Source organism: Dunckerocampus dactyliophorus, chromosome 13, assembly GCF_027744805.1.
Source record: "Dunckerocampus dactyliophorus isolate RoL2022-P2 chromosome 13, RoL_Ddac_1.1, whole genome shotgun sequence".
In the NCBI taxonomy this organism is placed as follows: domain Eukaryota; kingdom Metazoa; phylum Chordata; class Actinopteri; order Syngnathiformes; family Syngnathidae; genus Dunckerocampus; species Dunckerocampus dactyliophorus.
Genome location: NC_072831.1, coordinates 21,611,804 through 21,626,108, shown reverse-complemented (window position 1 = coordinate 21,626,108; position 14,305 = coordinate 21,611,804). Strand labels below are relative to the sequence as shown.

Below are 14,305 nucleotides of genomic sequence, written 5' to 3'. Positions count from 1 at the left end.
CTGCTCGTGCTGTGTTTGTAAGCAAGTGTTGTGATGGGATGACGCCAACTTCAAGAGACTGCCTCTTCTGTGAGCCATAAACAGCCCACAGTATGGTCATTTATGATGCATTTATATCGCGTCCTTCTGGGGAATTCACCTAAGGCTACGATGGCATCATGTCTCCTAGTTCAAGGCTGCTTGTAAAGGCGGCGGTGTTTTGTTCCTCTACGTAGGAACCAATTCATAGTCAGGATTCCGTGAATACTTGGTTTAAAAACACTTTTCGAACATTTTCGGAATGGTAATGAGTGAAAAATCATATTTTTTAAAACCAGGTAAATGTAGCTGGATCATTTGTTGGTATTTTGTAGTAGGCAGCTACTAAGACATACTCTACTTCAATACCATACTTACATACTATATTAGATATTTATGTACTACTTAGATGTGGAAATAGCCTATTACATTTACTCACGTTACTGTGAAAGAGTAGCTTTTTTGGGGGGTATTTGTGCTTTTAAAGTTGTCTTTAAAAATATGAACCTGTACTTCACTTACGTTATAGTATTGTTATAGTACTTTATAGTATTGTATTTTTTTTTTTTACATTTGAAAGCTTAGTAGAAGAAAATATAAATACAAAGGAACAGCAGTGAATAAGAGGCAGTACGACCAAATACCTGTAGTGGTAAATTCCGCAGGAAGATGTATAGCGATGTAATTGATCTCATTTAGTATGTATTGTGTAAAACTAAGACAGGAACAACATCAAATTAAAAGCACAAAGTGAATACAGACCCACCATCCACCACTATAAGCTTGGCCTTTGTTTTTCAGAAAGAAGATGATAGCGCCGCTGCTTGATGTGTGTGCTAACAGGCAGTGTGCTAGCATGACTTAACTTGAAGCACAGAACAAATATACACATTAGCGCTCAATAACGTCATCAAACTTTAATTTTATGCATTCCCACAGAGTATCAGCATTTGGGAGCAAACATGAGGTGAAAGAAAAACGATAAAAATACAGTATAGTTGACAATCTGTGCAGAGAGGGAGAAGGCTAGCGCACGTACAATGGTGTGTTCAAGTACTGTCAAAAGTGGGACACATGCAACAAACAACATAAACATGCAAAAACTTCCAACTATATTATTTTTAAAATAAAATAATGGCCAATATTTCCAAAATTGTTACGCATTTACTTAAAATTTTATTTAGTTATTTACAAAAGTATTTTTGTGTGTTTTTCTTTTATTTTTATCATTGCGCCTGAAAGGTTTCCTCGGCCCACTTCGGCCCCGCCCACGGACCGGTGGTTGGGGGGACCCTGCCTTAAAGTACATTTGAAATCAGTTTTTTACTTGTACTGGAGTACATTTTTAGACCTGTACTTGTGTAATGTTTCAGAAAAGTAAAAGTTGATATTTTAGTTCTCCTGCCACATCTGGTTTTATTCTTGAAAGTTACTGCTTTTCGCTCCTTATGAAAAACATTAGTCGTATTGTGGGATTAATCCTATGCCAGAAGTAGACATTGAATGTCTCATTTTGCCCAAACTGCCCCTGTGCTGTTGTGTGCACGCAAATTTTCACCCGCAGGGACACGAATGCTCTAAAACCCCATCACAAGCAGCATCCTCGTGAAGACGAGATGTTTGACGATCACAATAACAAGACAGTGTTGCTTTTTCTCCAAACTTTCTCCAAGCGAAAGTGTTTAAACAATGACAGCATATCATTTCAACTTTTATTTCTATCGTGTAATGTAATACGATGGTTTCTGTAATGGGAGTGTCGTACTTGCTACTGAGCACCAGAAGGTGAACCATTTCGTCATTAAAATGTTTACTGTAGGTCATCCATGGAAGGTTCTCCATGCTCACTGGCCTCGTTTCTGAGAGTAGAAGAAATGTGACAAACACACAAAACCAGTGTGGTTTGAAGTAGCTCAACTAATGGTCCACAGATTGATTCAAAATAACTCAATCCCTCTGATCTCCTGACCTGGCTTGACAGCCGCCATATGGTCAAAGATTTAAGGGTATCCTGTGCAGTAACAACTGCTGTGGAGACGGCTGCAAATCACGCATGATGAAGGTTCCGTCCTCTGAATAAATCTACCCATCCTGACACTATTTTAAATGCCGATGTGGTTCCCATTTGTGCTTATAAGGTAAACACTGTCACTTTAAATAAGTGCCATTAAAGATCCATCAACTTAAATTCACTTGAGACCTGGCAACGCTGCATACAGTAGATCATAGATTGATGGGGGGCTAGTACAAATGCCCCAGTCCTTGTTAGAGAACAGCAAGTTGTGCGAAAAGTACTGAAACATTCAAATGAAGCGTAAAAATCCTAGTGCATATTTCACCTGAAAGCTGAATATCCCTAACTTTTATTGAGTAGTGTACAGTACTGTATATTTGGGTTGAACTTGAGTCGCAAACAACAACGTCTCCTCAAATAGTTGGCCCCGCTTCTAATAGGCGCTGCGTCTTTTAATCGTTCACTTGGGGGAAAAAAAAAAAAAGTAAGTGCCTCTCCTCATAGAGGTACAGGAATTCCTCGTTTATTGCAGTTAATCGGTTCCAGACCTGACCGTGATTAGTGCATTTCCACAAAGCAGAGTTTCTTATTTAAAAAAAAAATTAATATTTTCCTAGTTAGAGTTTAGAAAACCTGTTGACGACCTTCTAATATGGTTAGAGCCATTTAGTCATTAAAATTACCCAATATAGTAGACATACTAAGAGTAAATAAGCCATGTAAGACATAAATAAGACTTGTACTCTTATGAGTTGCAATTAATGTGTTCCCATTTAGGGGTGCAGAGTGACTGGTGGACAGGAAGTTGTTAAGAATTGAGTTTCAGCCTGCCATGTGTTACGGTCGCAATGAATTATTAGATAGGGATTTGTATTATTGTGCCTAGGGCTGTCTTTGACTAAGGATTTTCATAGTCGAGTTTTTTTTTTTTTTTTTTTTTTTTTTTTTTTTTAAGAGCAGAGCTAATGGCGATCCGGACAAATGAACAGATCTCATATGTGACTTCTTCCGCCTCAAAGAAACAGGCTAAAACACTGAGATAAACAAATAAACATGGTAAGAGTGCAACAACAGTACCTTCATCCATTTAGCGACACTGAAAGCGAGACGAACAAAACCGAAACACGGCTGTTGTCGGCACACGTCAGAAAGGTGCACATAGAATAGAAACAACATGGCTTGAAAAACAGCAAATTGACAAAACTCTCCGTTAGCAGCCTAATTTCTCACATTGAAATCCACTGTTTGTAATATAAAATGAATTTTGAAGCTTTTTATTCATCTTCAACCTTCCGAAGAAGACGCACAGAGCCTAAGTGGACTAAATCAGTGTCAGCAGTTCCTAATGCCATAAGGCACTGTCGGAATTTACTGAAACTGATTTTATTAGAGAGAGGACATTATGGTCTCACGATGTCCCGCTAACAAAGAATGCCTTTAGACTTTTACTCCATGGCAGACAGAAAAAACAAGAGCCTAGACATGCACGTAGGAATGGAAAGATAGGATACAGAGTGGTTGGTATGTGAAAAATTCAAAACTTCAGGCATTTAAGATTTAAAGTGCAATACAGCTCACAAAGTCTCTCATTTCTGAGTTTGAAAATGGAAAATGCTCCAGCTGTTAAGCACATGAGCTAGCGCTTTAAATGGATGTTCCAAACTGTGATACTGTGGCATTTCTAGAAAGGTCTTCAACTTAACCAGGCAGAAAATGTTCACCAAAACAATCTTTGTAACCTGAAGCTTTCTCTCGAAAGAACAACACTGCCTCTCTGCCGTCTTTCTCGGCCTTGCTTTTGCCTTACTCTTCTTCCGTTGTAGTCACGAGTGGATTAAATACAGCGCTACCTCGGTTAACGCCCTCCCCGGTTAGCGGCTTTTACGTTTAGCATCCAAAATACACTGCCCTCTTGGATCACCCGGCCAAGACGAAATCTTGCGATAATTGCATGAGATCGCGCACCACTTTAGGGAGTTTATATCAGAGTTGTAGAGAGATACGTGATGTTACAAACACATAGATCGCACAAAAGAGAAAGGCGATGGACCGTACCGGGACAAGGGTGCAAGACCTCTCCGTGTGAAAATGTGACGGGAGTGGCTCCGTCATTGGCTGCAATGCATGGTTCCGGCGTAACTGTCTACCAACCCGGCGGCACATTGAGGGTGACACTCGGTGTTTCCGCCTGTCTTCTTCTTACATCCATAACAGGCATTCGAGTCAAACGTAGCACACGTCACCATCTCGCCAGTGCGCTTCCGTGACGTCGCTGCCGGCAATTTTTTTGTTCTTTTTCCCCCCATTTTCTATATTAAACTGCAAAGTACATGTTTATGGAGTCTGGAATGTTGATATTTAGTTTGATATATTTTTTCTATTTTTGCAAATTGTGGTTACAGTAGAATAATGTGTTTATTATGTGTTACCCCCCCCAACAGAACAGGTAAAATTGATGGAAAATGTTCATGTCCGTTTATTTGTCATTTGTAATTATTTTTGCATCATTTTCTGCATGTAAAACTATAATTATTGTCTTGTGTTAACATTTTTGGGCGTCTGGAGCAGATGAATTGGATTTGCATTATTTTCTATGGGAAATTTTGCTTTGGTTACAGTCCGTTTTGGTTTGAGTCAGACCCTCTGGAACGGATTAATGATGTTAACCAAGGCACCACTGTATTTAACACCAAAGCTAATGAGGGCCACGGCTCTTGAGTCAGGCTGAAATGTGTATAATGACGCATGTCAAGTCATGAAAGGCTGAGAGTTGGATTCGCATGATCATGATTTCAAAAGCCCTGGTGAGTGATGAGAAATCTATTCTTTTTCTAACTTGTAACCACCAGGGAATTGCTTCACTTTCAATATCTGGCATGTGGATGTGTGTTTTTAGTAGGTGCGTGTATTAGTTGTTGGATGGAGGCAGAAACACGGTAAAAACCGGAACGGATGCAGGCTTCTATCAGGGGTTGTGTAACTTTCGGCTCCTGAATGAGTACATGTTCATATTACATATTAAACACATAAATGAACTCATGAGGGTTGTTAAATGCTATATAAGCTATGGAAGTCTGCAGCATCAATGACTCAATATTAGCGGAATGTTATCAGTGTTGTTTAAAGGTGCGTGACAGCGATATTTTGTCCAAAAAAAGTGTCAAAGCAGGCAAGCAGACAGTGTTGCTTGGGCTATTAGTTTTCTGACAGATACACCACAGGGTGGCGCTGGTATTAAACCACACAGTGTGACCCCATACATTCACATGCCAATGTTTTTGTCCATGACTGTATGTATGTGTTGTGGTGAACAGGAAATTAAAAACTGTTCCACAATTCCATCCGCCCAGGCGGAATGTATTTAGATCTGTCTTCGACTAAGGATGTTCATAGTTGAATCTGATTTGTTAGATTTTGTCCATAGTCAACTAATAGTTGAATGTTTTGGTGTTTTTTAAACAGCAGAACTAATGGCGATGCCAAAACAAATAAACGGATCTCATTTGTGACTTTTTCCACCTCAAAGAAAAAGGCTAAAACACTCAGATAAACAAATGGGAGGTGTGCAACAACAGTACCTTCATTTATTTAGTGACACGGAAAGCAAGACGAACAAAACCGAAACACAGTTGTTGTCGGCACACATCGGAAAAGTGCACATAGAATAGAAACAACATGGCTTGAAAAACAACAACTTGCCAAAACTCTTTATTAGCAGCCTAATTTCTTGCATTAAAATTCATTGTTGTAATATAAAATGAAGTTGGCGAAACGGACTTACCTGTTTTAAAAAGGGGTTTCAAATGATTAAAAAATTTTAATCCGATTAATCACGGTTTTTAATTTGAATCATGATTAATCCTGTCACACTATGTTACCTTATATTACCTCATCATATTATCATATTACCTTATCATTTTCCTGTGTATTTTAAACTAGCAAAGAGTACATTTGGAATACAGGAAGTGAACAAATGTATTGCAATTGATGTGAAACAAATGGGGGGTAGGATTAAATAAGCTTTGCTTCTTCCTACTCCTTTTTGGACATGTGAAACAGTAAATTTTACGATGTGAGGTATTCCTATGTAACTTGTATGCATGCTCAAAATAAATTAAACTATTACCATTATCATGTCTGAAATATGCTTATTTTTACTGTATTTTATGGAAAGAAAGATAAATGACAGGGCAGGATTATATATATTTGTATGTATTAACAGCGTAAAAATGTCGATCAAGTTAAGGGATGGCACACATCTGAAAATCTATTTATCGAACACTGGTTTCTTTAGTAAGCAGAATATTTGAATCAGACTTTAACTGTGTTATGAGCAATGAGGAGTTGCGTTCAAAGACACCAAGGGATTTAAGTTGAATTCACCCGTTTTGAGCTATTTTTTGGGGGATTTCCGAGCACACTTAAGTGCAGCAAATTGTACTTCCGCATTAAGAGTTACCAAGGGAGTGATAAGAATATCCACTTATGGATTTTCATTGCATCCTTGTTTATTGAGACCACCCACCCACACACACACATAATAAATACGTTTTTGTGATGTTCGGAGTTTCCATGAACGCATCTCGTGCGCTGCCTCGTGACAATGAGGGAAGTGTTGTTGCACCAGAGAGTTGTTGGCCTAGAGACTTGTTTGTTTGGAGTAGGACAAAGATGGTGTTGGAATTGCACTGCTGTTGATGTGTTCAGGTAAGAATAAAGTTATAAAAGAGCGTCAGGCATTGTGTGACTCCGTGTGGAGCTACACTGTGCCGCTTTCTGCCGTCATAATAGAGAGCCGTGACTTGCCATGATGTATGTGCGTTAATTATGCTAAAAATGTTTATGTAATTAATGAAATATATTAATTAACCCGCGATTTTTGACAGCCCTCGTTTTAAATGGGGTTGTCGCGTGATATGTACAAAGCTGCTGACACAAGTTGCACTTCACTTTCTGAGTCATCTTTATTTAACCTTTTCAGAATACTTCCACAAGTGTGTAAATGCTAGCGTTCAACGATAGCGCCTCAGCTAGCTCCTTTGGGCTGTGGATTATTTTATTAATGCGTGGTATGTACCGTCATTTCCAGTGTACAGTTGTCCCTCGCTACATTGCGCATCCCACAATATATCGCATTTTTCAAAAAATTATTAATTAATACGTGACCGGTGGTTAATGGTTATGGACTAGTATTAGTCAAAAACTATTGAACAACAGGTTTGCATTCTGACCACTAGGCATCAGTAATGTTACATTGATGAGACATGGTAATCATTAGATTACCTTCACACTGCATGTGGTCAGCCATGGCATGTCCAACGTGACATAATGATAAGAAGTTATCCTCCCATTCCGTGTGGAAGTGGTACGTTTTGGGTTCCTTTGTCCTTCTTCCCCACTCCATTTGAAACACTTTCACTTAAGTTTAGGATAAGTAAATTAGAGAGGCTAACTAGTTAGCTCGGTAGCTTGCTGTGGTAGAGGCTGCCTCTAGTTTTCTATGGTATAACTACAAAAAAAAATTCAATTTGTTTATAGTGAATCGTGGTCAGGCCTGCAACCACCAACGACTTTATAAGCTGCTAATTTTTTCTCACGCTTTGAATCCTGCGCCTGATACAGTGATGCAGCTAATTTATGGCAAAAATAACTACAGTTCCCATGATGGTTAGAGTGCAGCTTCAGGAAGCAGTGAAATGAATGAGAGAAGTGGACGCTAATATCACGTTTTGAAGTTTTATGCAGCGATCTTGTTTTGATCTGACAAATCTTAAGTAAGTTTGATCAAGCGTAGAATTTCCACAGTTTCTGTTTGGACTGTTTGGACCGCGGCATGTGTCGAACTACGATGAAAAAAGTGTCTCACGTCTCATCATTGGCGCTAACGTGAACAAGTGACGCTGGGAACATCAAGTGGAGGTAGGATTGCAAGGTTTATAGTGTGTCCTTCTTTATCTCTCTGTCTCTGGCATCCTTCTGTCTCGATAGACAATGGTTTCGAAAGGCTGGAGAGGACTGCAGCTGCATCCAGAGGGCTAATTTGCCTTAAGACGAAAGTGACACTGAGAGCGACAACGGAAGAGAGCGAGAGACTGACAAAGTGTGTGACGAAGGAATTATGAGGCTGTTCAATTCCGATGCTGAAGAAGACGACTTTAGCGGTATATCGGAGGAGGATGAAGACAGCGATGAATAACTTTTCTGGTAGGCTACTGTTTAACCAACCGAATTACACGCACTGTTCGGCACTGTTTGGGGAAAAAAGCATTTATTTAATCAAAAGTTGAAAAAACCTTCATGTGTACCATCTTTCTGTGTAAATTGTCTGTCTAAATTAAGCATTTTCAAGCATAAAAATGGCTAAATGAAGTGAAATACAAATGTAAGGCATTCATAAGATGCATTCAAATACACTGTGAATTATATGTTGTACTCTACACTGGTCACTAGGTGTCAGTAATGTTACTGTATTGTAATATTCGGTAAGACACACACTCTCTCTCACACACACACACGCACACACACACACACGACAGACTTGATCACCGGAACAACAGGCTTTTATTTCTATGTATATTATGGATAATGTATAATATTTCATTTATAAATAAGGAATCCTACTTTTCTCATGCACTCTTTATTACAGTTTTTTTTTTAATATAATTTGTTTCATAATTTCCAATTAATGCCCCATTCTTTGTGCCAGCTATAATTAGAGCATTTTCAGTACTAATCTTAGTAATGTTACAAAGTCACTGTTGATTATGCTGCCTTTATAAGCAGTGGACACTGATTTCACATTGGAAAGCAACACAGCATATTTGTCCTTGTTGAACTCGTCATCTGGAATCTCCCTGATGATCAGGCATCTGCACGGATTTCACTCATAAGTTCATACGAATCATGAGAACAGTTTATTTTTAATGTGCACTTAGACAACATGGTCACAACACAAGTCGTGCATCCACTGAGGTTGGCTAATGGTAAAGTTAGATCACTTCAGTATTGATGGATTTAATGGGTGGAGGAATGCACAAACCCCCTAATTAATCAGTGCACCCTCATTCGTTCATGCTCTCCATCCAGTGTAATGCTGTCCTCATTGTAGTTTCATGGCCGGAAGGGCAATTGGCATTTGTCCAATATTTTATTGGCATGGATCTTTACGTGCTTTTAACATTGGCGTGTGGTGTGTAAACAGCTAGCAGTCTAGTAGTGACCCATGACACACAGGAGCAAATCCTACCTACCCATGAGGGATGAGCCGGATACTCGTTACAAATCGTCTTGAGTTAAATCAGCCCTTTAGCTTGAGGTGTTGTCTTCATCACACAGTAGTACAGCCTTTCAAAACCAGTTAGTTATCGTGGATTGTAGTTATAGTGGAAAAAGTAGCAGCTTATACACCGAAAATGACGGTAGTGGTAGCACCATGTAAGAATTCCAGCTCTCATTTAGCACACAATATTAATGAAATCTTTAAGATCAAACACTCTGCATGCACATCATCATTAAACGTACCTATTTGTTCATATCACACACACAGAGCAATGAACATCAATGAACTTTGTGTCTGTCTCCTTTCTTGTGCGCCGTACATTGTTCACACAATGAGGCGTTCAAGCGTTCGTTTAACTTTGAGCATCCAGCTTTCAGATAGGTACCAATGTAGCCACTGCAGTGTTTTTAATGTTTATTCACGTACCCCCATGACAATCTGCGTATCCCTGGGTGTACAAGTACCCACTTTGGCAAACAAAGATCTCAGTCGTGTCCAAGTCAAGTACTATAGATGTCTGGTACTGTAAGCAGAAGAAATGCAGGCAAGGGTAGCTGTGGCTTGATGTCTACCCATGTAGAAACAACAGACCTAATAGGGCATTGTCCCTGTATCAGTGCAAGTGCTGGCCAGTCATTTCTCATTTCCTCTCCCCTGTCTCCGCTGTGTTCATTTTAACAGATGAGTGGTGACAAGTCATTTGTGAAATTTCCAGCTCTGTCGTATCCCATCGTACGGCAATTTGTGTCAAAACACACACGAGCGCTGTACGTTGAAGATCACCTAAATCTAAACTGTGCTGTAATTAAAAGCACATTCAATCTTAGACATTAGCAGTTTATTTTGTATCATGCTATGCCCAAGTTCTATTCTCCTCTTTTTGATTTATTAACCACTTAAAATCTTGCATTGCATTCAGTATCAGAAAAAACTAAATATGCATAAAAGGTCAGTTGCACACTTGCCTCAGTATAAACCAGTTTTTGTTCTACAAATGTTACTCATGATATTCTCAAAATGTCATTGTTGGTATGTAACAACAAAATAATGGTTTTGTTTCAGTGGCAAACAACCCACACTTATTCCTCTAAAAATATGTTTGGGTAAATATCCAAAATGTTTCTCAGTTCAACATCTGCCGAGAGACGTCATTAGACAGGGAATGAAAATAATCAGCAAGTCACTCATCTTGCCTCTAACAAATAAATACAAATTTGTAATTAACCTTGAGTCAAACTTCAGACGTGGGCGCCAGCAGGCGTCCATAAAGATCGTGGAGCCAAGACAAGTAAAAATAATCTGCCAAGCAAAGTGAAATGTGCAATAATAATAATTTGATTAGGCGTTGTCCTATTAAATTTTTATGTATTACGATTATGGTGTATTATTATTATTCATTGTGTATTATTGCACTACAAATGTTACGTGATCTGTCCCATATTTATTTTTTTGTTTATTTATTCTTATTGTAGTTTAGGGACCTGACTCACAAACAATATTGTTGGTCATGGTGTGTAATAAAAAAGTAACTTCAGCAATACTTTGGTTGCATTATTTTTAATGCTTTGAAGAGGTATTTTCATAAACATATTCAGTTCCACAAATTCATGTTTGGAACAAAAGCTTATTATTAAAAAAAAGAAATGGATCGGCAAGACTATTAAACAAATGTGGATCGAGACATCCCGATATAAAATACTGCATATCACAATTTGAATGCGGCTTCTTAATGTTTTATATTTGTATTTTTGTTCCTTTAGCCATTTTTATGCTTGAAAAGGCTTCCTTTAGGTAAAAAATACATGTTTGCTTTGCATGTTTGCTTTGCGTGCATACTTTGTTTTCCTAATAGGTCGTGTTCAACCACGAAACAGCATAGTTTATTAAATCCTATATTTTTGCAAAATTCAAACTGCGACGTGGCGAGGTATGACTGCATTCCCCATGGTTGCTGTTCCCACAGGCTTTTTTTAGATCCCCTTTAAACCTTCTCACAAAAAGCCGACAACTCAAGCGACATCGTTTCCAAAAACGTGTGTTTGTGTGTTGAATTCCGTGCAGGCTGACGTCCATGACACTGCTGGCTTCTAATTGGGACCTGCTGGATTTTTCACTGTTGGAGTCCACTTCCCGGCCACAACATGAGGTACACATACACAATCTAATGCCATCTGATACATATACTGTATCAAACATAAAGGCAAAGTTCGTGGAGCACTGTGCTTTTAGCTGTCTGTTCCTGGTTCATGGAGGTGAAGAGGTGGAAAAAAACCTGACTTGTCATTTTAGTGTCTGTCCGTCTGTCTGTTAGTTGTACACTGCATGACTTCATGAGTAATGCAGGCCACACTGATTGAAATGAGTATGATGTAATTGATCTTATTTATTATGCATGGTGTAAAACTAAGGCAGGAACAACATCAAATGAAAAGCACAAAATGAATACAGACCCACCATCCAGCCGTACAAGCCTGGAGTTTGTTTTTCAGAGAGAAAATAATGACGTCGTCGTTTGATGTGCGTGGCCGCAGGCAATGTGCTAGCATGAATCAACTTGAGGTTGCGCACCGAACAAATATGCACATTAGCACTCTAATAACCTTACTTTTATGCATTCCCACATATTATTCGCATTTGGGACCAAATGAGGTGATAGAATAACAGAAAAACTACAGTGTAGTCGTATATCTGTGCAGCGTGGGAGAAAGTTGGCAAATGCACACGACTGTGACGCGGTCAAGGGCCGTTGAACAAAGTGGGACTGGTCGCCGCTCGCAACAAACAACATAAACATGCAACAACTGGGGGATTTCTAACGGTATATTATTTTTTGAATTTATGGATACATAAAACTCAATGTAGTTATTTACATTTTTTAAGTGTGTTTTTTTAAACACAATTTAAACAGAGTACAGTTAAAATTCAAAACACAAATCAAAACAAGTGTTGACAGTAGTATTTAGCATGGGAAGATTACAGTATGATGGATCCCACCTTCTGTCTGGACCTGGCCGAAGGACCTCATCCACATTGCTGATGGTGGCCTTTCGGGCTAAACAGCGAGGGAAATATTGCCCCGTGTGCCTAATCCAGCCCTGAATTGACCCCACAACATCCCCCGCATGCCTCCTCCATTGTTTGGAGAAGAGGCACGTGTTTGACGGTCACAGACTCTCCAGCGCCATGCTGAGAAGGATTCTTCCTCAGGTTGACAATTGGGGAGAAAGGGGACAAGTACAGCACTGTGTAGTTTTCATGGGTTGTGAACCAGTTCTGGACCTGAGCAGCCCGATGGAAACTAACATTGACGCAGATGACAACAAAAAAAGGTGTGTTCAGGTCTGTCCGTTGCAACTACACGATGGTAGTAATATCATGCGGGGTGTGTTGTAGGGGTCTAAGGTTGCATGATGATGGAGAACTCCTCTCAGACTTAAGGCAGCACACAAGGTCATATTTCCCCCACACTGCCCGTGATAACAAGTAACAAGTTATCTCTGGCCTATAATATTACACCCCCTATGCCAAGTTTGGCCAAGTTGAAACCGCTTCAACCATGAAAATGTACTCATGATGCTGTGCGGCTGCATCAATGTCGAGAACTCACTGAAATAGAACATACTGTATACATACAGAGTATCTCTGTGTGGAGTTTGCATGTTCTCCCCGTGCGTGCGTGGGTTTTCTCCGGGTACTCCGGTTTCCTCCCACATTCCAAAATCATGCATGTTAGGTTAATTGGCGACTCTAGATTGTCCATTGGTATGAATGTGAGCGTGAATGATTGTTTGTCTATATGCGCCCTGCGATTGGCTGGCGACCAGTCCAGGGTGTATCCCGCCTCTCGCCCGAAGTCAGCTGGGATAGGCTCCAGCATACCCCCGTGACCCTATACATAAAAAAAACCAAAAAACAAAACACTGGATTTTCCTCTCTATGGAAGGACGACAGTGACAAGCACCTTTCAGCTCACGCAGACCCCACCCCTTTAGGATGAGGAGAATACTGCAGTCGCCCCATGTAGCTGCAGTGAGATTGTCAACCAAATGTCTTTGGTCAAAAGACGACTTTATGGAATCATTCATCTTTTTCCCTGTCTCACTCTGGGACAGTATTAACATTGTTTTTGAGATAAGATAGTTGATTTTTGCCATGGAGACCGATTAATCCACATTTGCACCAAGATTGAATGAGTCCCTCCCTTGCCCATTTGCCACCACTCTTTTTAGCTTTCATCAGTTCAGTTATTTTTACGTGATCCTGCTAACTAACCAAGCAACACATAAAACATAAAAGCAATACTTTTTAATGCTTTGTTTTTATGATAAATTTTGATTGGCTCTTTTCTGCTTATTGATTTTTGATTGACTAAGGAGAAGATGCACACTCTACATTTTCCTGTACTGGATTTGACCTGAAACTATATGATAAATCTTTTCTACAAAGCCGTCTCCAGATTCCAGACTCAGATGTATCATAGATGACGTGCAGCGTGGCCACATTCATCCATCATCCTCCTGACATATCAAACAATGAAATGTACATGTGAATGTTGCAGTAATTCAGTACCTCGCACACAGACTGTCACACCCCGATAGACGGCGTAACCAATCATATCTGTTGCATTTCTTTCCGCCCCTCCGTTACCCGCTCTTCCCTTTGATAAAGTGAGGCATGGCAGCCTCATGCTACACGCACTGTATATGTTCCAGTAATTCCATCATGATCCCATCAAAAGGCTGACTATACTCATCAGACGTAAAAATTGTGCTAATGTGGAGCGCAGCGTGAGAAAAAGGGGGAATTTTGTCTTGTTAAATGCACATGGGGGAGAAAAAACAATAACGAGCCTGTGAATTTCAACACTCCCTCAAACAAGATAAGCGACTAATGGGGAAAACAAATGGTTCTGTCTGTGTCTGAAGTGTCCCGCTAGCACGTGGAAAGATAAACCAACACTAATTGCTTTTGTTACAGTATTACAATATTTCCTG

The 14,305-nt window shown here is 39.6% G+C and overlaps 1 protein-coding gene across 4 annotated transcripts in view; it reads left to right on the top strand.

Moving 5' to 3' along the window:
- Positions 1 to 6,629: 6,629 nt before the first annotated feature.
- Positions 6,630 to 14,305, top strand: part of ltk (leukocyte receptor tyrosine kinase) — a 118,558-nt gene continuing 110,882 nt past the window's right edge. The window contains exons 1-4 of one of the 4 annotated variants that reach the window (XM_054795931.1): positions 6,640 to 6,739; positions 7,838 to 7,951; positions 8,021 to 8,236; positions 11,373 to 11,457. In XM_054795931.1, the coding sequence (XP_054651906.1) occupies positions 11,383 to 11,457 (75 nt within the window). In that variant the 5' untranslated portion in view covers positions 6,640 to 6,739; positions 7,838 to 7,951; positions 8,021 to 8,236; positions 11,373 to 11,382. Of the gene's footprint in view, positions 6,740 to 7,826; positions 7,952 to 8,020; positions 8,237 to 11,372; positions 11,458 to 14,305 lie in introns of those variants that run through there. The other 3 variants (XM_054795932.1, XM_054795933.1, XM_054795934.1) reach the window with 3 other exon arrangements.